General features: G+C 63.0%; 5 protein-coding genes across 5 annotated transcripts; 4 read left to right on the top strand and 1 right to left on the bottom strand.

Moving 5' to 3' along the window:
- The first annotated feature begins 263 nt into the window (after nt 1–263).
- Nucleotides 264–10129, top strand: CHLRE_02g116050v5 (uncharacterized protein). Its single transcript, XM_043059969.1, has 8 exons — nt 264–1093; nt 1229–1394; nt 1528–2951; nt 3118–5051; nt 5248–7091; nt 7281–7376; nt 7558–7769; nt 7951–10129. Exons 1-8 carry the CDS (start codon nt 614–616, stop codon nt 8305–8307), a joined length of 6513 nt encoding a protein of 2170 aa, XP_042927603.1. The 5' UTR covers nt 264–613; the 3' UTR covers nt 8308–10129.
- Nucleotides 10130–10632: 503 nt separating this feature from the next.
- Nucleotides 10633–12719, top strand: CHLRE_02g116000v5 (uncharacterized protein). Its single transcript, XM_043059968.1, has 6 exons — nt 10633–11067; nt 11503–11569; nt 11700–11875; nt 12125–12195; nt 12410–12572; nt 12685–12719. The coding sequence occupies exons 1-6, from the start codon at nt 10723–10725 to the stop codon at nt 12694–12696; spliced, it is 834 nt and encodes a 277-aa protein (XP_042927602.1). The 5' UTR covers nt 10633–10722; the 3' UTR covers nt 12697–12719.
- Nucleotides 12720–12723: 4 nt separating this feature from the next.
- On the bottom strand, nt 12724–16723 carry CHLRE_02g115950v5 (uncharacterized protein). The gene is made up of 8 exons (XM_043059967.1): nt 16455–16723; nt 16156–16296; nt 15927–16024; nt 15578–15746; nt 15222–15326; nt 14928–15026; nt 14491–14709; nt 12724–14143 (listed from the first exon to the last, which is right to left on the bottom strand). Exons 1-8 carry the CDS (start codon nt 16516–16518, stop codon nt 14058–14060), a joined length of 981 nt encoding a protein of 326 aa, XP_042927601.1. The 5' UTR covers nt 16519–16723; the 3' UTR covers nt 12724–14057.
- Nucleotides 16724–17383: 660 nt separating this feature from the next.
- Nucleotides 17384–19907, top strand: CHLRE_02g115900v5 (uncharacterized protein). Its single transcript, XM_001699597.2, has 7 exons — nt 17384–17509; nt 17765–17827; nt 17956–18133; nt 18303–18394; nt 18568–18647; nt 18821–18941; nt 19150–19907. The coding sequence occupies exons 1-7, from the start codon at nt 17464–17466 to the stop codon at nt 19383–19385; spliced, it is 816 nt and encodes a 271-aa protein (XP_001699649.2). The 5' UTR covers nt 17384–17463; the 3' UTR covers nt 19386–19907.
- A 46-nt stretch (nt 19908–19953) lies between these two features.
- CHLRE_02g115850v5 (uncharacterized protein) lies at nt 19954–23941 on the top strand. Its single transcript, XM_043059966.1, has 7 exons — nt 19954–20026; nt 20304–20366; nt 20504–20681; nt 20851–20942; nt 21193–21272; nt 21446–21566; nt 21775–23941. The coding sequence occupies exons 1-7, from the start codon at nt 19987–19989 to the stop codon at nt 22002–22004; spliced, it is 804 nt and encodes a 267-aa protein (XP_042927600.1). The 5' UTR covers nt 19954–19986; the 3' UTR covers nt 22005–23941.
- The last annotated feature ends 199 nt before the right edge of the window (nt 23942–24140 follow it).

Below are 24140 nucleotides of genomic sequence, written 5' to 3'. Positions count from 1 at the left end.
CCCCATACACGTCCACCCTAGCAGGCACCCTAGGCTCCACCCTGCCACACCTCCACCTGCTCAGACCTGCACCGGCCCACCGAGGTGACTTAGCACATGCTGCCCAGCACTTCCAAGCCTCCGACGCTTTCCAATGGGTCGTGTGCGATGGCACGGGGGGCCGAGATACGGGATACACGACCCCATATGCACCCCGGCCATTTTTGCCGAACCGTTTGCAAATAAATATTGAAGTGCATATAATTGTTCCCCCTGTTTTCGAGACAAACTCCATCCCTCTTCTGTCACGGCAGTTCATTGACATTGGTTCACGACTTGATTGCCGCAGTGGTCAGCAGACACACACGCAAAGCCTGATAATATATTCTTGGATCTAGTCAGCGTCCGTGTATTGAGCAGGCACAGCCGGCCCCTGTCAGTGCCTCGACAGTTCTGCTGGCTCTCCGTCTCGGCACACAATTCTTTCGGTGTTATGTAACTCACATCCATGCAGCAATACCTGCTCGGTGCCCTACCGAGCCTGTGCCTGGCCTTGCTCCTCGCGGGCCTCGTCTTCCTGCTGGGCACTCGGCGCTACGGAAAGCACTCTGCAAACGGCAACTCACATGCCGAGATGAAGCTCGTTCGGAGCTCGACGGAGCGCGATGGCCCAGAGGCTAACCAGTCGCCCTCTGGAGACCAGTCCAGCTTTGTTGCGGGCACTGAAAAGTATTATCAGGGCACAAACGGGCTTTACTGCTGCGAGGCTCGGCGCGACCAGCAACACAATGTACCCGAGGCTGCCGGTATCAACTCGGTCAGCTCAGAGACGTGCAACAAGGGCAGCACCATCGCAGCGGCAAGCAGCGCAAGTAGCTCTGCCTCCGCACTTGCAGTTGCGCAGCAGGTCGCGAAGCGCTCCACCGATGGCTCCATGGGGGCGCTGAGCGGCAAGAATGTGTCCGGCGCGTGCACGCCGCTCCACCCCGGCGTGCACCTGCTCCGCGAGCACTCCCCTCTGCTAGGCGGCTCGCGGCGCACCTCACTGGACACACAGCGCACCACCGACACCTCCACATCCGCCTTCGACATCGCGCGCGCCATCATCGGCCAGGTGGGTTGACTGTCCCGCATGCCCGCCCGCAGCATTTACGCTGCTTGCCGTCAATGCAGGCACCTTCACTGGCCTCCAGCTTGCCGCGCTTTCTACGCTTACCACGCTTGCCGTACCCGGCCTTCTGTTACGCAGGCCATGGAGCAGCCCTACAACCCTGTGTTCACGGTGGGGCGCGTGGCACTGAAGATCCCCGATCGCCACCCCTCCGACCTGCCGCGCCCGGACGCCTGGGCGGCGCCCTACCGCAGCGCGCTGGAGGGGCAGGGCGTGGCGCTGGTGGGCGTGTACGTGCGGGAAGGTAAGCAAAAAGCGTCCGTGGATGGCGGTGAGGCGGTGCCAAGGGCGCCGGGCGTGTTTCGAAACCGGCAACCCGCGTGCACACATATCTCAGGGTCAGGTGACTCAGGTTCCGCTTCTTCTGTTGCTCGCAGGCTGTATACACATTGTCCTAGACGTCGTGGACGTGCATGCGGGCGGCGGCGTGCCGCTGCCCGCTCCGCCCGCGCCACCCTACCACGCACAGCTCGACCACCCGCACCAGCACCAGCTGCCGGGCCAGCCTGCGCTTCAGCGTCTGCTCCAGGAGCACTCGCACGGAGTGGACGAGGGCGACGCGCAACAGCACTACCTGCATCCGCGCCGCGGCTCCTCTGCTGGCGGCGCTGAGGCCCAGCTGCAGGCGGTTGCGCGATTCACGCCGCTGCTGGAGCCCACGGCTGCAGCAACAGCGCAGGATTCCGGCACCTCGAGTGAGCGGGTGCGCCATGCCCGCGTGTCGTCCGTGAGCACAGGTATACTAGCGGCGGATGCAGGCTTAGCAGCTGCGCTGCCGTCAGGTCGGCTGCCTAGCGGGACCGCCGCCATCGCAAACCCGTCGGCAACCTTCACGGCCGGAGTCATGGCAGCGTCAGGGAGGACGGCGGCACCTGGCAGCCGCTTGGCTCGCTCGCGCACCGCCTCGGGCCGCTTCCTGCGCCAGGCGCGCCGCGCCAACAGCAACGCCGCATCGCAAGACGCAGCAGCATTCGGCGACATGCTGGGAAGCGGCGGCCAAGCCAGCACAGGGCACCGGGGGGCGGCCTCTGCAGTGAGCAGCGGTGCCAGCAGCCGCTTCAGCGCCGGCTTTGGCGCCCTGGGCGGCGGGGAAGGCCCCGGCGGGCCGCGCCTGGCGGAGGCCATGTCCCCGGTGGAGTGGGTCGAGCTGCTGGGCTCGCAAATCGCGGGCGGCGGCCGGGAGGTGCTGCTGCAGCTGCCTCAGGGAGGCGGCGCGTGGAACGTCCGCCTGGGCGCAGCGCAAGCCGCCGGCGCCGCCGACGCGTCGGCTGCCAGCTTGGCGGCTGTGGCGGCGTCGGCTGCCGCCGCTGCGGCGGTGCGCGCCGCCGCCGGCCTGACGCCGCCGGACCTGACGTGTGTGTCGCCTCCATGTGTGGTGGCTGGCGCTCCAGGGCCGCTCATCATGTACGCCGCCGGTACCGATCTGCAGACCGTCGTGGCGCCAGGCAGCATCGGCCGCGGCGCGGCCGCTATGGCCGCGGCCACCGCAGCCGCCACGGAGAGCGGCCCGGCCGGCAGTGCGGCTGCCGCCGCCAACGGGGCCGCCTCAGGTGGCGGACAGCTTGCGGTGCACGTGCGGTACCGCGGCGCGTACCTGCCAGTCCGCGCCTCCCTGCTGGGGGACCAAATGCCAGTGGAGGCGCTGAGCCGCGTGCTGCCGCTGCAGGCGCTGCAGCGGGCTGAGGTGCTGTGCCTGCAGCTGCCCGCGGCGCCCGCGGCGCCGGGGCTGATGTTTGTGGAGTGCTCGCGCGGCGGACTGCTGGGCGCAGCGCTGCCCGTGCTGGTTGCACCCAACCTGGCGGTAAGCAAAGTGGCAGCGTAGCGCCCGCCAGAGGAAGGCTGTGTTTTGGATGCAGTTGTGTGCCGTGTGATGCGTGCCGCCGCATTGCGCTGAACGTGCTGTTCATGTGTCGCGTCCTTGGCCGACTGGAACCCGCCTTGCTGCCTGCTTGGTGTCCTTGGCGAAGGTGTGGCAAGAGGTGACCAGCCTCGCCTCCTCAGTCGCCTCCACCTCCCTCCTGGCCGCAAGCGGCGGCGGCCCGCCTGGCGCCCACGGCAGCGGCGCGGGTGCGCAGGCTGCCGCCGGCTCCGTCCCTTCTGGAGCAACTGCCGCAGCCGCCACGGCCTCGTCTGAAGGTGGCACGGAGCCCATTGGCGTCGGCGGTGCCGGCGGCGGCATGAGTGCGGAGCTGGCTCAGCGCCTGATGGTGGACCTTGGCCTTTGGCTGGACTTTGTTACGTGTCTGCCCGGCGAGGCCGCGTGCGCATGGAGCAGTTATGCAGCGTCAGCGCCAGCCGCAGTACCAGCGACCTCTGCAGGCAGCGCGCAGGTCGTGCAGCCGCAGCCGCAGGCACAGCCGCAGGACTTGCAGCAGCAGCAGCAGCAGCAGCAGCAGCAGCAGAGGCACCCGCCTCGTTGTCTGCGTGAAGGCGTCAGTGTCGCCGCAAGCGGAGCACCCACGGGCGGCGCAGGGCTTACCAGCGGCACCAGCGGTGTTGGCAGCAGCGGCCGCGCAGGCGTGGTCTCGCGCCTGGGCCTTTTCGGTCGCTCGCTGCTGCGGCTGCTGAGCTCAGGCGAGGAACAGCTTGCGGGCGCTGCCCGGGCCGCTGTCGCGGCCTTGACAACGGAGGAGGACGAGCCCGAAGACTTGTCGGGCTGCGCGGCAGTGGCTGCGGCGCCGCTCGTGCCGTCGTGGCCGGAGCTCCGTGTCTGTCCGGCGGCTTCCCCTGAGGGCTCCAGCCACGCACCTGCTGGCGTCGCCTACAGCAGCGACCCCGGGCCCTCGGGCACCGGCGGCGCGGGCATAGCGGCCGAGCCCGCCGGCCCTCACGGCAACGGTGACAGCGTTTCCTACGCCCGTGCAATCAGTGACCCCAACCAGTACAGAGCACAGCTGGCCGCAGCAGCCGATGAAGATGCTGCCGCAGGTGCTGAGGCGCCGCCCATCGCTGCGGCCGCGGCCGCCGGTAATGCAGACGCCGATGGCCCTGCTGCTGCTGTTGCCGCGACCATGGTTGTCGCCGCTGCACCGGCTGCCGCTGCACCAATCGTGTTCGACACTCTCCACAGCGCCGTCTACAGCCGCCAGAGCAGCGCTGCCATGGCCGAAGGCGTCGCCGGCTCCGCCTTGGGTCTGGCGACGGCCGGCAGCGCCCATGTCCGCTCCCCCGCGGCCTCCAGCACCACCTCCACCGCCGCCCACCACCACCTGCTGCTGTCGCCCGAGGGCCTCAACCGCCTGGTGGTGCTGCCCTTCGACAGCGCCACCAGCGCGGCCTCGGGCGGCGGCGTCGCCCGCGCGCCGCCCGGCATGGGCGAGGGCAGTGGCTCGCTGCCCCGCTCCGTGGGCCGGCCGTCCTTCATGACTGCAGCCGCCATGGGCGCCAGCGACTCGCAGACCAGCACTCGAGCTGGCGCTGTCGTTGCGGCGCTGCATGGCGCACAGCAGCCCCTCACGTACCGGCACCCGGGCGACAGCGCAAGCCGCCTAGCGCAAGCCCCGGGCGAGCTTGGTGCCGGTCTGGCGTCTGGTGCGGCAAGCGGGGGCTTTCTGTCTTCAGAGGGCTCGCCGCCGCGCTCGGCCCAGGGCTTGCAGCACATGCGGCCGTGCGAAGGCGGCGGCGGTGCTGTTGGTGAGGACGGGCCGCGCGCAGACAGCGGCACTGCCGGGGCGCGGCCTTCCAGCCATGTTGTAGACCTGCAGCGCATGCGCGCGCAGTCGTTCGCCTCTGAGGACGTCTTCTCTCGTAGCTCGGGGCTCCTTAGTGGCGACGGCACAGCGCAGCTGGGGCCGGCGCGCGCAGGCAGCGGCCTCCTCAACACCGCCGCGCAGGCAATGGCCCATCAGCACCTGTACGCCGGCGGGGACGCCTACGGCGCAGACCTGCGCAGCTGGGACAGGTAAGCCGCGGCCTAGGTCAGGCGGGTGTGCAACCAGGTACCCGTATGTGAGCACAGCGCGGGCCCATCCCATGCGCGCTGCCCGCCCATGGTTCATTCATGCCAAGCATCACAGGTGTGACTCACGCCCGGGTCATGTCATTTACCACCATGCCCATCAATCCTGACCCGTCTCCCTGTCCCTCTCCTCGCGCAGTATCACCGACGTCCTGCTCGCCTCGTCCAACACCCAGACGCGCCTCGGCTCCCACGCGGCCAGCTCCGGCGCCTCCCACGGCAGCTCCCTCGCGGCCGCCTACGAACGGCGCATGGGCCTGCCCGTGCCGCTTTTATACACCGCAGCCGCGGTCACAGCCGCCGCGGCGCCGCCAACAATTGCGCTCCATGCCACGGTCCCCACACACGCATACACACCAGCGGGCGGCGGCGCCCGCGAGTATGACGACGAGCCGGGTGATGGTGCTGATGCTGGTGCTGCAGGCACCGCCGCCGCTGCAGCGCGGTCCGGCGGCGCGGGCGCGGCGGGCTCCGGCAGCTCCGCAACCCGCCTGCTGGCGCGGGCCACGCAGGCGCATGCGGACCGCGCCTCGGACGCGCATATCGAGCGGCAGCTGCGGCTGCTGCAGGAGCACCTAGGCATGGTGGCTGGAGAGGCTGCAGCAGGAGGAGGAGGAGGCAGTGGCAGTGGAGGCGTGGTGACGGACGCGACCTCCAGTGGACCGGCCGCACTTTCTTCCGGGCAAGGCGCGGAGCAGGAGCTCGGTGCCGCCGCCTCCGCCATCGTCTCTGGCGCGCCCGCGCAAGGCCCCGGCTTGCACTGGCCCTCAGCGCGTGCGCCCGCCTACGGTCCCACCTCCGTCGATGTCGCTGCTCCTTCCGCCGCCCCTGGCCCTGCCGCTGCCACGTCGGCTGCCGGCTTCGGTGCGGCCCCTGCTCCCGCCGCCAGCTCCGCCCCCTCCGCGGGCCTGGGCCCCAACGTGGCTCTGTCGGGTCTGCTGGCGCACACGCCGCTGCTGTGTGTGCGCATGCGGGTGCTGGGCGTGGGGCTGCTGGTGTTCGCGCTGCGGCGGGGCTGGGCCGCCACCGCCCTGGAGCTGCTGGCTGGGCTGCGGCGGCTGGGGCTGCGGCTGGAGGAGGTGGACGCCGCGGTGGCGGCGCGCGAGGGCGGCATGCGGCTGCTGCACCTGGCAGTCACCGCGCGGCAGCCGGCGATGCTGCGGGCGCTGCTGGCGCTGGCGCCGGCGGCGCCCGCGCCGGCGGCAGCGGCGCAGCCCGCGCCGCAGCCTGCCCCGCAGGCGGCGTCAGCGGCGCCACATGAGCCGCTGCAGCTGGTTAGCGCCACGGGCAGGTTGCGGCACCACGCCGCCTCCGCAGCAGCTTCGGGCGTGACGCATGGTGCGGCCGCCGCGGCTTTGTTCGCGTGGGATGTGGCCGCGCCCGGCCCCAGCGGCCTGACGCCGCTGCACCTCAGCTGCGCACTGGACGACGGCGGCGAGGTGGCGTGGGTGCTTTTGGAGTCTGTGCCCGCCGCGGCGTCGCTGTGGTTCTCCGCGTGCGACGACACGGGCGCCACGCCGGCTGACATGGCTGTGTATGCGCGCCTGGATGGGCTGAACCAGTTGGCCATGGTCCGCCTGGCGGCACACCAAGCCGCAGAGGACGCGGCTGCAGCGGCCGTGGCGGCAGCAGCGGCCGTGCAGCAGCAGGAGCAGGAGCTGGTGGAACGGCAGGCGAAGGATGACGGTAGGGCGGCGGCAGCATTGCTGCAGCAGCAGGGTGTGGCGCCGCTGTCGACTGCACCGACCGGCACCCAAGCGGATGGCCGGGCGTTGGCGGACGGCTGTACCCTGGCCGGTTCTACATGTGCAGAGCAGGCGCCATCGGACGCTGCAAAGACAGCGCCGGTGGTGCCTATCGGCGGAGGCTGGGCATCGCCCCAACTGCTGCGCACCTGCCTGTTGGGGTACCCGGTGTGGGCAGTGGAGGCTGAGTACCGCTGGTTCCATGCGGCCTCGCTGGCGCGTATGGACGCCACATGCGGTGCGTGCGTGCGAGTAGCGTGTTGCTTCCGGGCTTCCTGTCTTCAGTCGGGGTTTTTGTCTTGCATGCCGCTAACGTTTGAACTGCGTTCCATAGATGTCACTTGCTCTATCATGTGTCCGCTGAAGTCCCTGCTGCGTTTCCTGGTCGACTCCTTACCGCTCGCACCTGTTTGGGCCCGTGACTCAGGCTCCGTTTTCGGACTGTTGTTCTTGCTGCCGGCACTGGAGCTGCTGCGGCAGGCGGACTGGCCGGAGCTCCACACCCACATCATCTACAACGCTGGTGAGCGCAGCAGACCGCGGCCACCCGCGCTGGCCACTCTGCTATCGGGTTTGCGCTCCGCTCTGGCATTGTCTGGTCTTGCGGGCAGTGTCCTTGCTTCCTGCACCACGTACAGTACGGCACCACACGACACGCGGCACGTGTGACTGACTGGACGAGCCCGCGTGTGCGCCCCACGCAGGCCTGTTGGGTCCTTACCTGCTGCGGCTGGTGGCGCCGCGCACCTTCGTGGCCCGGCGCGACTGGCTGATGCTGCTGGCGGAGGTGACCAAGGCGGGCGTGGTGGGGCTCACGATGGCGCGGCTGGTGCCGTACCCAACTGCCTGGGCGCACTTTGCACGCGGCAACATGGACATCATAATGCTGGTGCTCATTAAGCCGCTGGCAGAGCAGGTGCGGTCGCACGAGGGGCCACTTGCTTGAGGTCCTGTAGCACTGATCTCGCGGAATGCTTCGGGCTCACCCCGCTCACCTTCAACTACCATGCGGCATGCAGCGTGAAGTGCACGGACACCGGTGCACATGTTTCCTCCCCAACTGCTAACAGCGTGAACACATGCACGTGCACTGTCAGGTGGTGATGCCGGTGGCGATGTTGGAGCGCGCCATGGCCACGCTCAGCGACACACACATCTACGCGCACGTCAGCTACGGCGGCCGGCTGCTGCCCTCGCTGGTGCGCGCCGCGCTGCAGAATCTGGCGGCTATGGCTCTGGCGCTGCTACTGGAGATGCGCGCACGCATGGCCTTTGAGCGCGCCGTGCTACAGCCGCGCTACTCCGGCGAGAAGGCGGCGGGGGCCGGAGCCGCGAGGGCTGTAGCAGGGCTGGCGGGCCCGGCATCGGGGGCTGGTGTCGCGGCCGGCCCGTGCGGAGGGGGCGTGGTGCGCTGGCTTGCAGGTGTAGCGGGCGTGAAGCACAAGCAGGAGTGATTAAGAGCTTGGGTCGCCTGGCAGTGGCGCGCTGGCGGCCCTTGTTTGCTGATAGCTTCGCGCTCTGAACATAGTTATGATGCGCTTTATGCGTATAAGAATGTCGGATTTGGCCTGAAGTTGCTTGGATTTCTGCAGTGACGCCGGTCGGTATTACTTGATATGCTGCTGGCCTACCCACAGCGGCACTCGATTTCGCATTACCTGCGAGTTCTGGCTTCGTACGTCACTACACTGCGCGCAGCTGTTGCAATGAGTCAGAGGCTGTGGTGCGGTGTGTGTATGTGTATGTATGTGTTGCATAACGAAACGAAAGGAGGCCTGCCCACAGCGCGCCGGTGTGGTCCGTGTGTCTATGTGTGCATGTGCGAGTGCAACTTGCACCTAGTGAGCTTCGTAATTTGCTGCAGATGTTTGTGTTGATGAGGTGGTGTGTCTACCCACCTACCGAAAGGATTGGACTCGGATATGACATTGTCGGAATCATTTGAACCTCGTGTTGCGCGAGAGCATCCTCTCAGGTTGCATCGACCACTGCCTTCATAAGTTGATTCATGACGTGCGCTGTGTGCATGTAAGCACACGTTGATGGCAGTGCGCAAGTAAGGCTGGAAGGGGACGTGGCAATCAAAGCCATGGCGCAGGTCCAAGCATGGGTCCGGCAGGCAGATTGCAAGGCTGCGGCAGGCCGCCCTCGGCAAACGCAGGTATTTCATCATGCACAGTACCGTATCGGTACCCGGCCGTGATATTTCAATGGTGGTGCTCTACAGCGGTTGCGTGTGGGTGAAAAAGGTTGGCGCGGCCCGCGCGGCATTGCACGGCGTAGGTGGCATGGGCTTGGTGTATGGTTTGCACAGGCATTCCAAATTCGCAAGGTAACCTTGGACGATGGACTTGAGCGCTCAGCAAGCATGGTCTGCCGAAGAGAAATGGTCAAGCTGCATGCGTGTGTGTCAGCATCGCGGTATGCATGCAAGCACGTTAGGTTGCATCTTGCGGTTGCATCGGTCAGCACTGGCACACGTGCAACAGTTACGAAGCGGGCTTGATGCTGCATTACTACGTTAGCAACGTGGGCCTTGCATCCTTACATGCATTTTGATTGCCGCTCAAGCGCGGATGCCTTTATTTAGTAAGTTCAGCGGAATCCTGGCAGGTGTCAATCACTGTCTGAAGGGGTATGGCCCCAGCAGAGGGCAGGGGGGCTGAACGCGGATGAGTGTGAAGTTGTTTTTCGGGCGGTCGAGCGGGCGCCCCTTCGCACGGATGCATGAGAGCCTCCTCTCGCTTACTTTCAGCGGTTGTCGGGCAAGGGCGCGCCGTACATGCGTGCGGCACGAGATACCTGGCTGTGGAGGATTGTGGTGCGAGTGTGTGCAGGCAAGCTACTAATTTTGGAGTCACATGTTTGCGACAGTACGCTCGGCCAAAGGGAGGTGAAGGCGACATGGCCAAGGCACCTGAAGTGCGGAAATGAAAGGACTGAATATGGTTGCCTTGACTTGGAGGGTCGTGAAGACACGTCATTGCGCAAACTTGGATGTGGCTGAGGCCTGGACCGTTTTCAAGCGCGATCTTCGGGAATGTCTTCCCTGGGAATCTGGCAAGAAGTGTGTAATGTTGTTTTGACGAATGAGATACCGGCATCTGTGGAGGGCACTGTTTGGTTCCAGTGCCGTACCGTTGCGTCCACTGCGTTGACCTGTTGGGGCTAGTTGGGGCTGGGCAGTGAAGATACCCTGCATGACAGCATGAGCAGATCAGGAAGGCCCAGCATCACACCATGGCCAAGGTGCAAGCAGAGTGCCAAACCGGGTTTGCGCTTCAGGCCCTGTCTGCAGTACACCGTATGACGTGTGTGCCATTCTTTGCCTGGTGTGTCATTCCCAGCTGAACCACTCGGCGCCAGCCGTCGCTCCCGACCATATGAGATGGTCACAGGCCTCTGCACGCTTGCAGGTCGGCACGCTGGGTAAGTGTTCGCAAGGCGTTTCAAGTGCCAGCACCAAGCAACTCTGCGCTTCGCAGGCAGCGGACGATCAAGGCCGAAGACGCATGTGTCTACAATGGGCAACAAGCGGGCTACAAGCGGGCTGCAGGGGGCCACACGGGATGGGGCATCCGACAAGGCGGCAGGCGGCGGACGGGGCAGCACTGCAGCATTGGGGGGAGGAGGCTGGGGAGGAGGCCAACGAAGTAGGTGCGGTTAGGTGAGACTCGCATCGGCCGCACATACCCCCATGATCTGGTCACGTAGACAAACTGAACAGTGGAGAGAGCCTTTACTACACTGAATTATAGCGTCATTACATGTAGGTGGCAACCGTGCTGGCAGCTTGAAACTACAGACAGGTTTCCATCTAGCACGTTTACTTGTGCTGCTTTAGCAACGACCAACGCAGCTCAAAGCAAATGCTACCAGTGTATGCTGGTCATGATAGCGTTCACAGTCGCCATACGCGAATAGGCACAACTGGTGGCACTTCATCCCAATTGCCCGGCGAGCCCCAATACGGCTACTCCCCACAGCCGTCAAAGCTATTAGCAGCACAGAGAAAATGGATTCGGACAGGAGTGCGCATCTCGTTGCTGGCCTTGGTGCTACTGCCAGCCTTGTACTACCTGAGCGGGCGAGGAAACTCTGAGAATTCCGCGCTGCAACGGAATAGGAAGCTGCTCGAGTCGGAGGCAAAGTCCCTCATCCCTGCGGCATCACTGAAGAACCTAGTGCTCGTGGCGGGGCACGCCGTATACACGGTACGTGTGCATGGGAAGGGTATGGGACGCGTGTTGAAAGGGGGGTTGCCCGTGTAAGTAGGCGATGGCGAACACGGGGCAGGCAGTTGTTTCACTCCCCAGCGTACCGAGGCTGGGAGCCTACGGGGTGTCAGGGTCTGGGCCTGCGCCTGGGCGTGTCGTGTCACCTGGGGGCGGAGGCCGAGAGCTAGTCGATGCGGGCGCAACGGCCACGCCTGCAGTCGGCAGCGGGCAGCCTCGAGAGGAAGTCAACAACATTACCAAGGCGCTCAGGCCATGGGGCGTACTCTCACGTGGCTGCGGGGCACAGTGCGCAGGCCCGATCAGGGAGTAAACGATGCTCTCAGGCCCTCGAGCCTGTGCAAGAGGGTGGACGCGCCGTGGGCGCCGGTCGTGGCTCAAACCCCTGCGTGTGCCTCCATGCCCCCTCCCCAGGGTGTGGACTATTCGGAGGCAAACAAGGAAGCCTCGTGGTTCCTTAAAGAATACCAGAAGGTCAATGGTAAGGACCGCGCACCGCTGCCGGCATGTAGGTTGCACGGCGCCCCGCAGCCCCCTCCCCAACCACGCGGGTGCTTCCACCAACCAGTGCTGTTCCCCACCTCCATCCATGCCACGACCACCACCACCAGGCGAGGCCCAGTCGTTCGTGGACCACATCCGGCTTGGTGTTGAGGAGGCCGCGCTGGACCCGGACGCGCTGCTGCTGTTCAGCGGCGGCCAGACACGGCGGGCGGCGGGGCCGCGCAGTGAGGGCCTGAGCTACTGGGTGGTGGCGGAGGCGGCCAACTGGTTCGAGCACCCGGAGGTCGGTGCATGCGTGGGTGTGGAAGGGGGGTAATTCGTTTTCAGAACCCAAAGCGCGCCAAACGCGGGGGTGGTTAGCGTGGAACCTGCCTCGGAGCACCTGCGAGTGCGGGGCTGGGCCGCGTGCGAGAGGGGAGAGCAGGGTAGTTGGGGCCAGGGCAAGACGGGGGCTGCTTGGTATGGTGAATGGGCTTGACGTATGTGTGTGCGTACATGCCGCCACACGAGATGTCCTGCCTGCGGCATGCAGGTCCGCAACCGCACCTTCACGGAGGAGCACGCGCGCGACTCGTTTGAGAACCTGCTGTTCAGCCTGTGCAGGTGCGTGTGGGCCGGGGGCGGGGCAAGTCGGGAAGATACCGCGGCATGGGCGACTTCGGGGCAGCCATGTGTGTATGTGGGCGTCTGGACACGCGCGTGCCAGGAACAGACACATGGTGGGTCGCCGCGGCACAGGAGTGGCTTCCTTCCGGCGGCGATTCCACTTCCGCGCCTTCACCACACCTGCTCTATGTTGTTGCACGTTGCGCCACAGGTTCTACGAGTTGGCCGGACACTACCCGGAGACCATTACGGTGATCAGCTACACGCTCAAGGAGGCCCGCTTCCGCACGCTGCACCGGGAGGCGGTGCGCTGGCCGGCCGAGTACTTCCGCTTCGTGGGCACACCCGTGCCGCCCGAGGCCAAGGGGGCCAAGGTGAGGGAGGGAGGAGAGCAGGAGGCAGCGGCCCGGGCGGCGGCTAGCCGTCCATGGAAGACTAGAGGGGTGGGTGGGTGGGTTGAAAGAACCAAATATACCGAGACCCAAGCCGAAGCCATAGGGGAAGGTGGGCACTGGCGGCAAAAAGTAGACTTGACGTTTACAGTGCCCTCCACGGGTCCACGGGTTGGGTCGCGTTGCGCGTGCTCGCTATCATGGCAACCGAGTCCTATGGTCATCCTGCATGACTGGCCCGGGTTGCGGGCAAGGAGAGGCTGGTGCTGTGGCAGCCAACCATTGCTTCCGTAATGAATACACCCGTTAACTACGATATGTGCATATCTTGAAAGACGCGCCGCACGCAAAATCTGCTTAATTGCACTGAACCAATCCGGGGAAAGTCGTGGCACAACAGATGATGCCCCTTCGCAACAGGGATAGACACGGGATTGCGGGGGGCAACCAGGCCCACTGCAGCTGCAATCCCGTTGCGCTATTGTGCCAACAAAAAGACCAACAACGTCAATATTTTGCATTTCTTGCAGCGCACGCCATTGTCCATCACATCACATTACATTACACAAAGCAGCTTCTCCCTTCGCACTCCCCATCCTGCGCCATCGTTCTACGGCCACTACCCGCCACATACCGCCTTGAACCGCCACCCACCTCTGCGCCCTGCAACCCCCCTGACGCCGCCACACGCCGCAGGAGGGTGAGGGCCGCACCGTGGCCTCCTTCGCTGCCGACCCCTACGGCTGCGGCGGCGAGCTGCTGGCCAAGCGCCTGCGCCGCGACCCCTTCGCGGTGGGGCCCATCCACCCCAGCCGCTGCCCCGAGATGCGCTCGCTGCTGGGTTACTGCGGACCTGACCTGTTCCCGGGCAAGCTGCCCTGGAGCGGGCTGTAGCACTCTGGCTGTAACGCTGGGGCTGTAGCTCCGGGGCTGCATCGCTGGGGATTGGGCTGGCTGCAGCTGGAGGCGGTGGTGGTGGCGGTGGTGGCGGCGGTCCCCGTGAGCCTCTCTCTTGACGTGGGCGGGCTGTGGCACTACTTGCGGCAGCACGGATGTGCTGGTCAGCGCGTTGGTGCGCCTCCCTCGTGAGCTCTCAGGTCGTGAATAATGCTGCCTGCGGGCTGCTGGTGGCGGTCGTGAGGACCAATTGAGCACGTGCGGCGTGCGTGCAGCGTTTATTGCTTGGAGTCAAGAATGCGGAGCGAAGCGCTGAGACGAAGAAGAGACGGTGTAGGCAAGACGGGTCGCTACGGCGACCGGGGAAAGGAAGACCTGACCACTGCATTGATGAGGTAGATAAGTTACGGAAAGCAAGCTGAAGAGGTATAGAAGAGGTAGGAACGAAGATCACTGAAGTGCAGGCATCTGCTGATACAGAGTTGCGCGGTTTGCCTCTGTGCGCTCCTGGCTTTGCTGTAAGCGCAAACGCTGCGTCAACTGCGCCCGGCCGCCGCCTACCGCCGCCATCTAAGGCAGGAGGTCATACACTCGCACGTAGTCAATGTTGTAGCGAGCTGCCCCCTCGGCAATAGCGGCGTCGTTGATGTTGAAGCCTGCGTGACATGAGCGATTTGGCAGGTGGAGTAAGTCAACGGGACTGGGGTTTGGGCTGGCACCGGCGAGGGTGCCGCACTGCCGCTGCATTCGGCGTGTGCGGTAGTTAGCAACCGGCTTTACAGGCCCGGGGCGCGCGCCTCGCCCGCCGCGATGGGCAAACTGTAACCTCGGCCTTCACGCGCCCAAAGCGGCGGCCCTGTAAGCCCCCTAATGACTTCGAGGCCCACCCCACACACAAAGCCATACGGCTATACGGCCACACACGGCCGTACGGCCACACACGGCCATACGGGATACACGGCCATACGGCCATACCCGGGTGCCCTGCTGCCCCCGCGCCCACCTGGGTACAGCCCGCCCACGGCCATGTCCAGGATGAGGAAGAAGTCCTGGTCAAACGGCGCGAACTTGTTGGCCGCGCGGTCGGCGCCGCCCGTGTACCAGTCGCCGGCGTTGAGGCGCGACACCTCCTTGCCGTTGGCCAGGAAGCGCAGGTAGGTGGAGTCCCAGATCAAAGTCATGACGTTCCAGGAGGCGGCGCGGCTGCCGGCACGGAAGCGGCCTACGAGCCAACAGGATTTGGGTCAGGTCGGGGCAGGTCGGGGCAGGTCGGGTCCGGTACGTGACTGGGGGAGATGCCACGGGGAGGTGCCGTACATGTCTCATCTGCAGGCATGCACACGCGCATGCACACCCGCATGGCACCCGCACGCGCACCCGCACATGCGCCCACGCTATCGCGAGGAGGGCGGGACAGAGCCGTGCGCAGCACCCGCTCACCGACTTTCTCGTGGCAGTCCAGCCACGACGCGTTGGCCTGACCGCCGAAGTGCACATTGGAGATAAGGAAGTTGTTCGTGTTGACATGCTCCATAATATCTGCGATAAGTAAGCGGGAGGGGCGGTGATGCTGTGGCGAGGGTCATGCCTTACAAGCAAGACAATTTCCTGAGCCGGTAACTAAGTGGGTGGCACACGCGCAAGAAGGCTAGCCACGAACACTGTAGCTGGCTGGGAAGCGCTGAAGCTGCAGCGGCCTGCAACGGCTACCCGGCGCACCGCACACGCGCTCACCGATCTCGCCGCCCAGGCACCACCCGTCTCCGTACTCGCTGCAGCCGCTGCACCAGCGCTTGTCCGTGGTGGGAAGCATCCACGCGGCAGGCCACGTGCCGGCCACTGTTAACGTACGGTATTGAGTGGAGTTACACAACTCGTCAGTACCGATAAGTGAAGAGCTGACGTGACTGACTCATGAGACGGAGCTACTCGCGTCCGGCTATGAGGCTTGTGGAGCACCGGACTTCCAATTCTACAACCCCCCTTGGTTTAGTTTGGCTGGTGTTTGCACACACACACATACACACATATACACACACACACACACAAGCACACACATACACACACACGCCCCTGAGCTGTCGCCTCACCCATGGGGACCTGCAGGCGCACGTCGATGCGCACCGCAGTGCTGTTGCCGGCGGTGCCCTTCCACTTGAACGCGGCGCTGTCGCGAGTGGTGAGGCGCGCGCTGGTGTAGTTGGTGGTGGAGGGCGCGGCGTTCTCGTTGTAGCAGGTGCGGAGGGGCGAGTAGCCGGCCTGGATGGGGTTGAAGGGTGGGGTTTGGGCGCTGTAGCGGTCAGCGCTGCAAGGGCCACCATGTGGCATGTTGCGCAGCCTTGCTGGGCTGCTCCACACGCCCCGGAGGAAGGGCAGCTGGTGCCAGGTCCCGCTATGGACGCACACATGCACACAACATATATACACACACGCGCACACCTGGATGACCAGCATCCCGTCCGTCTTCCCCGGGAACGCCTCGACGCGCGCGTTGGCAGACGAATTGGTGTGGCACTGGCGCTGCCAGTTGCCCCAACCTGCGAGAGCATGCATGGAGGCGCGTAGCAACGCATTAGCGCCAAGGAAGTTCTCTATGACAAGCATGGTAGCAGGTCCTGGCCTTAGGTGCAAGTACTGCAGTCTGGTAGTTCAGCTCCCAGCCACCCACCAATCATGTTAGGCCCAAAGCTCGTGCCGTCGCCCAGGTCAAACGACCACTTGCGTATGTCGATGCCGCCGTTCACGCACACGCGTGCGTCTTTGCACCCCGCCCGGAACTCGTCCGACCAGCGGAGAACTTGCTTGGCATCTGCGGAGTGCGGTGCATGACAGGTGTGCGTGTATGGGGGGCGCGGGGGGGAGGGTGCAGAAGCAGCACGTCAGGCAGGTAGGGCGGTAGGGGTGCTGCTGGCTGGGCGTGTTCCACGCCATGCATAGTGCCGGCTCTGTATGTGCACGAATACTCACGAGTGAATGAATGGGACAAGGCTAAGAGGAGCGCGACCAGGCTCAACGACACCGTGGCAGACATTGCGGGCGATGCTGAGTCCGCAAAAGCCGCCCGGGGCGCGCACTACGCTTGGATAAGATTGCAAAGCGGAATGGCTTCTGTGCACAATAGCTTCTTTGTGAGGCGCAGCGCCGAAGCGAACAATTCCTGGGCTCTAGAGCACACGGCCAAGGCGGGGTTATTCGCGTGTTGCAGCGAGTGTATGATGAGCACGGATGATGGTCACAACCTAGCTAAAGATTGCAGTTTATGGTGAGAGTTATTAACGAACGCCGGCTGTGCAGGCATTAAGAACGTGCAGCCGCGCGCCCGCCTTCGCGCTTGGATCTGGTTCCGTCAAGTGCCAGCAGCTGCACCGACCCCTACCTCGTGGCGTTCCCCCAACTTCTGCCCGTGCCCAATTACTTTCCAACATAAATGAGAATAAAAGGACGGTAACGGTACAAAGTGCGAACGGAGGCTTAGATCAGAAGACAGCAGGGCGAACGAGAAAACGGACCGCAGCTGGATCGCGCGAAAAATGAAAGCCGATTCCCCTGACTTTGACTGGTACTTATGAAAACACTTACCACTTGATGAAAACTATGGAGGAAAATGTGTGGCATCCCTCCACCATCGGCTTGTGCTGGGCGATCATGTCCGAAATCAAAGACTCTATGGCCTTGCCCCGCCAGGCCCCGCAGGCTGTGGAGGTGGTTCAGGGCCTGCATTGCATCAGCTATACGTTATAAAGGTCATACTTATGCCTCATTGCCTGCAGTAACGTACCTTGCGGGCAGGGAGGGAGGGAGGGAGGGAGGGAGGGAGGGAGGGAGGGTGGGAGGGAGGGAGGGTCCCGCGAGGCACGATTGGAACAGTCTTGGACATGCATCTTATAAGCCACTCAGTGCATCCAGTCGCTACTTGCTACCCGCTTTCCAGTAGCATATACTCAAGCGGGCAGCTGAGTTCTGAAAGACTTCAAACATGGCCGCTCCGGTCAAAGCTGAGGAGGTCCAGGTGCACTATGCAGGTGCGCGGAGCAGCGCCTTCCCTATTAAACTGTTTACGTTGTTGTATTGCAACCGTGTTGGGGCGTAAGCCTAGTGACAACTTGCGCAAGCCCGCGTCTGCAGGCCATCATTTAGTCGCTGTGCGACTTTATATAATACTATTGTTGTGTTTAGCATCGTGAGCAGGTGCACGCTGCTCTCGCTACCATCCCTTACTTGTTCCCTAACTGCGGGCTCGCGTTTCTTCGGCATGGCGCGGTCGCCGCTCACCGCAGGCACGGCTGCTCAGCAGCACAACAACTTTGACCCCTCTGGGAAGTACAAACTCAAGTGCGAGGGTAAGAGAGGCAGTCCAGCAAGCGGTTCATGCGGTGATATCCGCAGGGGCACTGGACTGCGTGGTTCCCGCCCGCCACATGGAGTCCGCACCGTATCCGATTGTGGGGCCGTTTGCCTCTCGCTACAGGCGCGTTCGCGGCAGTGGAGTGCGCCATTAGCGAGAGCGATGGGCTGAAGAGCCAGGGCAGCGTGATGGTGACCATGAGCGGCAACGTGGATATCGACACCAAAATGGAGGGCGGTCTGGGCAGCTCCCTGCTTCGCTGCTGCTGCGCTGGCGGGTCTATGTTCTTCAGCCACTACTCGTGAGCTTGTGGTTGTGTGTGCTGGGCTATTGGACATGGGAAGGTGTGGGCTCGGGTATCCTGTGCGTTGGACTCTTTCAATCTTCTTGGTCAGTGGCCACCAGCACACCCAGGCAACGCCACGACTGCCTTTTCGCATGAGCGAGCACCTTTGCGCTGCCCGCCGCAGGATCAAGCCTGGCCAGGGTCCTCGTGGTGATGTGCTGCTTGCGCCGCCTGTACCTGGCGAGATAATGTTATTGCACCTGGATGGCGCGCAGGGTGAGGATGCGTGGTACTGCTCACTGCCATCAGGTTCCCCTCATGGGCTGCGCAACCCGCGCGTACGGGGCTGACTGCTGAGGCGGTGTCATACACGTGTGCCTGCACCACATACACCATGCTAGTGTACGGTATGCTAAACTTCGCGCTGTGCCTTGGGTCCTGCCCGACAGGCTGGGTGGTGCAGCCTGGTGGCTACCTGGCGTGTGACCACAGCGTCAACATCGGTGTGAAGATGCTGGACATTGCGCAGGTGTGTGCGCAACGGCACGTCCTATGAATGCTTGCCGTGTACCATACATGGATCGGGGGCTTTCCCAATGATTTGCCTCGACGTGCACAGGACTGGGTTGGATACCTGCCGCCACGTACTCCACACGTGATTAGCACTGCATCGCACGCATACTGGCTCACGCTCCCTCCCAGGGCTGCTGCGGCGGCGAGGGCTTCTTTGTGATGGAGGCCAACGGCCGCGGCCGGCTGCTCATCTGCTCCTACGGCGCCATCACGCGGTACGACCTCGCGCCGGGCGAGAAGCGGAAGATTGGTGAGTGGATGGGGCGGCGTCGCACTGGAGAGGACGGGGAGGGCTTGCTTGATCCCGGCTGCTGGTTGCATGTTTCTGCACCTGATGAGTGCTTGGGAGGGCCCAAACCACATCATTGCGGCCTGCCGACCTAGCAGGCTAGCCGGGAGGGCGCGGCTCACCATCATTCATGCGCACATGACTCTGGTTGTGTGTCTCCCACCCGCAGACAACGGCTACTGCGTGGCGTGGACCAGCGGCATGGAGTGGAACATCGCCAAGGCTGCTAAGGGGCTGTGGAACACGGTGGTTTCGGGCGAGGGGCTGGTGGCGAACTTCACGGGGCCCGGCACTGTGTTCGTGCAGACGCGCTCCATGCAGAACCTGGCCAACGCACTCGTACCGTACCTGCCCAAGCCCAGCAGCGGCGGTGACAGTAGTGGGATTGACATCAACAATGACTAAATTAAGTAACTAGGATGCAACAAGAGTAAATTATCCGACCTTTGTTTCATGGACCTTTTCTGGGAGCTGCTGGCTGGCTTGGAAAGGGCGGAACGCAAGCTGGACATGAGCACGATTGCCGGCTGCTGGCCTGACGGCTGTGGTGTTGTACTGGCACAGACGGGCACGTTCGGTATCTTCCTTAAGCTGACAGTCCCTACATGGTTAGGAATGTGCCATGTGGATGTCTCGCGAGTCATGAACTGTTGCTTGCTAGTGCTCAGACTGCTGGGTATGCATGTCTGGTGTGTGAGGTGCCGAGACACCGAGCGGCACTCAGGCACGGCGGTCCAGCGGCGTTTGATGGCGGGCGCTTATGTTTACTTGTATACGGTATGTGTGGGTGAGAATGTATTGTGTCAACTTGCGGTGATTGGTTGCTGGTCTTGACGAGAGGGGCGCGCACACCGACGGTGGGCGTCCATCCAGTGCATGCAGTCGTGCGAACTTGAACTAGACAGAACTTTTGAGCGCCTCAACTTGCATCGCACTCTGTCGCAACTCATCACTGTCCTTTCCAGCAGCTCATACTCAACCGGGCAGCTAACTCCTGGGCGAAGACATGGCCGCTCCGGTCAAAGCCGAGGACGTGCACTTCGTAGGTGAGCCTAGCCACCGTAGCCATGCTCATGCGTTTATCTTGCGTTGATGCCAGTCACGATCCCACGATCGGCTGGTGCCCAGGCAAAACGCTAGGACCCCGCCCAAGCCTGCGTTCCAGGGCAGCGTTTTGGTCGCTGCGAATTTCCATGCGATGCTATCTTTGTACATGTCGCATCGGGTTCTCACGCGCGGTGCTCGCGCTGCCATCTTCGTTTCCCTGACTGCGAGTGCGAGCTTGCGTTTCTTCGGCATGACGCCCACTGCCGCCCACCACAGGCGCGGCTGCTCAGCAGCACAACAACTTTGACCCCTCTGGGAAGTACAAACTCAAGTGCGAGGGTAAGAGAGGCAGTCTGTCAAGCGGTTAACGCGGTATCCAGTCGAGGGCACACTTTCTGGGGCCCGCTATGAAGTCCGCACACCATGTGCTGTATGCGACGTTGGGCCCGTTTGCCTTTCACACGTGCTCGCGACAGGCGCTTTCGTGGCAGTGGAGTGCGCCATTAGCGAGAGCGATGGGCTGAAGAGCCAGGGCAGCGTGATGGTGACCATGAGCGGCAACGTGGATATCGACACCAAAATGGAGGGCGGTCTGGGCAGCTCCCTGCTTCGCTGCTGCTGCGCTGGCGGGTCTATGTTCTTCAGCCACTACTCGTGAGCTTGTGGTTGTGTGTGCTGGGCTATTGGACATGGGAAGGTGTGGGCTCGGGTATCCTGTGCGTTGGACTCTTTCAATCTTCTTGGTCAGTGGCCACCAGCACACCCAGGCGACGCCACGACTGCCTTTTCGCATGAGCGAGCACCTTTGCGCTGCCCGCCGCAGGATCAAGCCTGGCCAGGGTCCTCGTGGTGATGTGCTGCTTGCGCCGCCTGTACCTGGCGAGATAATGTTATTGCACCTGGATGGCGCGCAGGGTGAGGATGCGTGGTACTGCTCACTGCCATCAGGTTCCCCTCATGGGCCGCGCGGGGCCGACCCAGATGCTACCAGCTACGGCACTCCAATGCGTGTTAACAGACAGCTGCTGTGTGCCATGACGGTTACAACACACGCGTACGGGGCTGACTGCTGAGGCGGTGTCACACGCGTGTGCCTGCACCACATACACCATGCTAGTGTACGATATGCTAAACTTCGCGCTGTGCCTTGGGTCCTGCCCGACAGGCTGGGTGGTGCAGCCTGGTGGCTACCTGGCGTGTGACCACAGCGTCAACATCGGTGTGAAGATGCTGGACATTGCGCAGGTGTGTGCGCAACGGCACGTCCTATGAATGCTTGCCGTGTACCATACATGGATCGGGGGCTTTCCCAATGATTTGCCTCGACGTGCACAGGACTGGGTTGGATACCTGCCGCCACGTACTCCACACGTGATTAGCACTGCATCGCACGCATACTGGCTCACGCTCCCTCCCAGGGCTGCTGCGGCGGCGAGGGCTTCTTTGTGATGGAGGCCAACGGCCGCGGCCGGCTGCTCATCTGCTCCTACGGCGCCATCACGCGGTACGACCTCGCGCCGGGCGAGAAGCGGAAGATTGGTGAGTGGATGGGGCGGCGTCGCACTGGAGAGGACGGGGAGGGCTTGCTTGATCCCGGCTGCTGGTTGCATGTTTCTGCACCTGATGAGTGCTTGGGAGGGCCCAAACCACATCATTGCGGCCTGCCGACCTAGCAGGCTAGCCGGGAGGGCGCGGCTCACCATCATTCATGCGCACATGACTCTGGTTGTGTGTCTCCCACCCGCAGACAACGGCTACTGCGTGGCGTGGACCAGCGGCATGGAGTGGAACATCGCCAAGGCTGCTAAGGGGCTGTGGAACACGGTGATTTCGGGCGAGGGGCTGGTGGCGAACTTCACGGGGCCCGGCACTGTGTTCGTGCAGACGCGCTCCATGCAGAACCTGGCCAACGCGCTCGTGCCATACCTGCCAAGTGGCGGTGGCGGCGGCGGTGGTGGCGACGACTCTAGCAAGTAACGCTTCGCGTCTAAACCACTGGACTCACCATGGAGTAGGTATCAAAAGCTGGCATCCGTTGGCGATGTCGTGTGGGATGTTCCGGGGCATGCACTGCGATGGGTGTTGCGGTCAGGCTGTCGCCTGAGAGCGCTCTCAAGCGGGGTGGGGCTCTCGAATGCTTGCGGACTGTGACTCGTAAAATCTGTCGACCTTCTCTATGACAGTACATATGTTTTCTCGGAAACACGGCCGGAGCGAGCAGCGACCTCGCACGTCCATGGACTTTAATTGACTGGCGACTGTGGCGACTCGTTGCGAGGTAAAGAAGCGGCGCAAGCGCGCAGGCTGAGGAGCCGGCTGGCGGTGTCTAGGTAGCGGTCCGCGGTGGGGCTGGCAGGGCATGCGTAGCGGCATGACAAGCAGTGCGGCTGTTGACAACTGTGCTACGTCTGGCTGCGGTTGGCTCTGCTGTGGCATCGCGATTGCTAGATGGGCACCTGGTTTGGCTATGTGCCTGTGGAAACCGACCCCGGCTATGTCCGGGCGATGAGGTTGTTCGGCCTCAGAGAGTGGAGGGGCTCAGCCCCTTTTCCCGTGACCGGGGAACACTTGTCTCGGAAGGACCCACCGTCAAGAACATGGGTATGCACGGGAGATCCAACCATGTGCGTACGGTATCATTTCATTGTTTGGGATGCTGAGGTGGATGGCAGTGGGTAGGCTTGTGCAGCGAAGTGGCTACAGCCACGCGTTGATGAGTGATGTCTGGCGCGCAGGCGTCTCCCTTGCCTTCTTCAGTACGCATGTTTACTTCATCTTTGTCAACAGGCATGGGTGTACGGATCATAGACAGGACAAAGTAGAACTATTGAAACACGATGATTGCAGCTCGCATTCTGCTTATCAACTGTGCTGTTGTAATGTCGTAACATGCCTGGATGTGCGATGGGACAGTGTTAAGGCAGGTTGCTGAAGTCCCGCAGGGTGCAGCTGATTCCCAGACCCCAGAAGATGGCAAACCATTTGCAACGGCAGGGCAGGAGTGGCGTAACATGCCTGGATGTGTGCTGCACTAGCATAGACCAGCAGAGACAAGAGACGTGGCTCACTGTCAAACCTCCGCGTCCACCTGAGTCGCTCACACATCCACCGACTGATATACATGATGACACCTCTACCCGTCTAGCGTACGTCCTGTTCAGGGGGGGGGTAGCCTCGACTGGGAAAGGCCCCATGTTCTCAAACGAAAGAGCTTGACGAGAGGACTCCAAATCCACTTTCAGAGTTTCAATCAGGGTAGTAATTGCAAAGTTATGGATGCGGATGTTACAGAGGGGACAGTCCCAGCTCCCGAAGACGCCGAGCCATCACATGCTATCAGGGCCCAACCCCGACTTTGCTGCAAACCCTCCCGCGGGCAAAGTCCGTGTGACTCCGCGCACAGTGAGTCCTAGCCAAGCCTCAACCCGCCAGAGCCCCACCGCAAAGTTATGGGCCCTCAAAGTTCAGGGTCGGTCGTCGGGGTTGGGGGTCCCCAAGGTTTCGTCACGCGGATGTGGGTGGGACTGCCAGATTTCGTCTCCGCGCCCTAAACGCCCCTCTAAACGCTCCGCCCAATAGCACAAGCACTAGCACACATTAGCATGCACATACTAAAGCATTTGCATTACGTTTGGCCTCAGGAAAGCGGCCGCATGTCCGTCCACATTGGCATCGTAGTAGCGTAGAGCCCCACTCGAGCGTCTCTCACTGGTGTCATGGAGACTATGCGCACTGATGCTAACTTGTAACGGCCAAGGCTTGGTGTGGGTCATGGCGACAAGGTTGCCGCCGGCCATTGAGCGTGACATGAATCCCGGGATTCTTCACATGATCCCGGGAGAAAGTCCACCGATCTCTTCCGGCACACAATCCCAAACATCATATGTACAGCGCAATTGTAAGCTTAAGCGCACGCCCCGGTAGTCTGACAGAAGGGTCGGTGGTCGGCCATGGACATATGGACATGTGTGGCATGGCTGCCAGTCAAGTTGTGCCTCCAGCTGAACCGAAGGTATACAATTGTAGAGCTCGCCGAGAGCAGTCGATTGACACCGACCTGGCTAAAAACCAAAGGGTTTTGAGGGGGGTTTTGAGGGGTTGCACGGTGGTGGG

This window comes from Chlamydomonas reinhardtii, chromosome 2 (genome assembly GCF_000002595.2).
Source record: "Chlamydomonas reinhardtii strain CC-503 cw92 mt+ chromosome 2, whole genome shotgun sequence".
NCBI lineage: Eukaryota > Viridiplantae > Chlorophyta > Chlorophyceae > Chlamydomonadales > Chlamydomonadaceae > Chlamydomonas > Chlamydomonas reinhardtii.
This window is presented reverse-complemented; position numbering and strand designations above follow the sequence as displayed.

Coding starts and splice junctions, on each gene's coding strand:
- CHLRE_02g115850v5 (XM_043059966.1), top strand. CDS start 19,987: ATGGCCGCTCCGGTCAAAGCCGAGGACGTGCACTTCGTAG. Junction 20,682..20,850: donor ATGTTCTTCAGCCACTACTC/GTGAGCTTGTGG, acceptor TGCCCGCCGCAG/GATCAAGCCTGGCCAGGGTC. Junction 21,273..21,445: donor AGATGCTGGACATTGCGCAG/GTGTGTGCGCAA, acceptor GCTCCCTCCCAG/GGCTGCTGCGGCGGCGAGGG.
- CHLRE_02g115900v5 (XM_001699597.2), top strand. CDS start 17,464: ATGGCCGCTCCGGTCAAAGCTGAGGAGGTCCAGGTGCACTATGCAG. Junction 17,510..17,764: donor GGTCCAGGTGCACTATGCAG/GTGCGCGGAGCA, acceptor CGCTCACCGCAG/GCACGGCTGCTCAGCAGCAC. Junction 18,395..18,567: donor GCACCTGGATGGCGCGCAGG/GTGAGGATGCGT, acceptor CCTGCCCGACAG/GCTGGGTGGTGCAGCCTGGT.
- CHLRE_02g115950v5 (XM_043059967.1), bottom strand. CDS start 16,518: ATGTCTGCCACGGTGTCGTTGAGCCTGGTCGCGCTCCTCTTAGCCTTG. Junction 15,327..15,577: donor GCGCCTGCAGGTCCCCATGG/GTGAGGCGACAG, acceptor GTACGTTAACAG/TGGCCGGCACGTGGCCTGCC. Junction 15,027..15,221: donor GTGCCTGGGCGGCGAGATCG/GTGAGCGCGTGT, acceptor TACTTATCGCAG/ATATTATGGAGCATGTCAAC.
- CHLRE_02g116000v5 (XM_043059968.1), top strand. CDS start 10,723: ATGCTACCAGTGTATGCTGGTCATGATAGCGTTCACAGTCGCCATACG. Junction 11,068..11,502: donor CGGGGCACGCCGTATACACG/GTACGTGTGCAT, acceptor CCCCCTCCCCAG/GGTGTGGACTATTCGGAGGC. Junction 11,876..12,124: donor ACTGGTTCGAGCACCCGGAG/GTCGGTGCATGC, acceptor TGCGGCATGCAG/GTCCGCAACCGCACCTTCAC.
- CHLRE_02g116050v5 (XM_043059969.1), top strand. CDS start 614: ATGAAGCTCGTTCGGAGCTCGACGGAGCGCGATGGCCCAGAGGCTAAC. Junction 1,395..1,527: donor GGGCGTGTACGTGCGGGAAG/GTAAGCAAAAAG, acceptor TGTTGCTCGCAG/GCTGTATACACATTGTCCTA. Junction 7,770..7,950: donor TTAAGCCGCTGGCAGAGCAG/GTGCGGTCGCAC, acceptor GTGCACTGTCAG/GTGGTGATGCCGGTGGCGAT.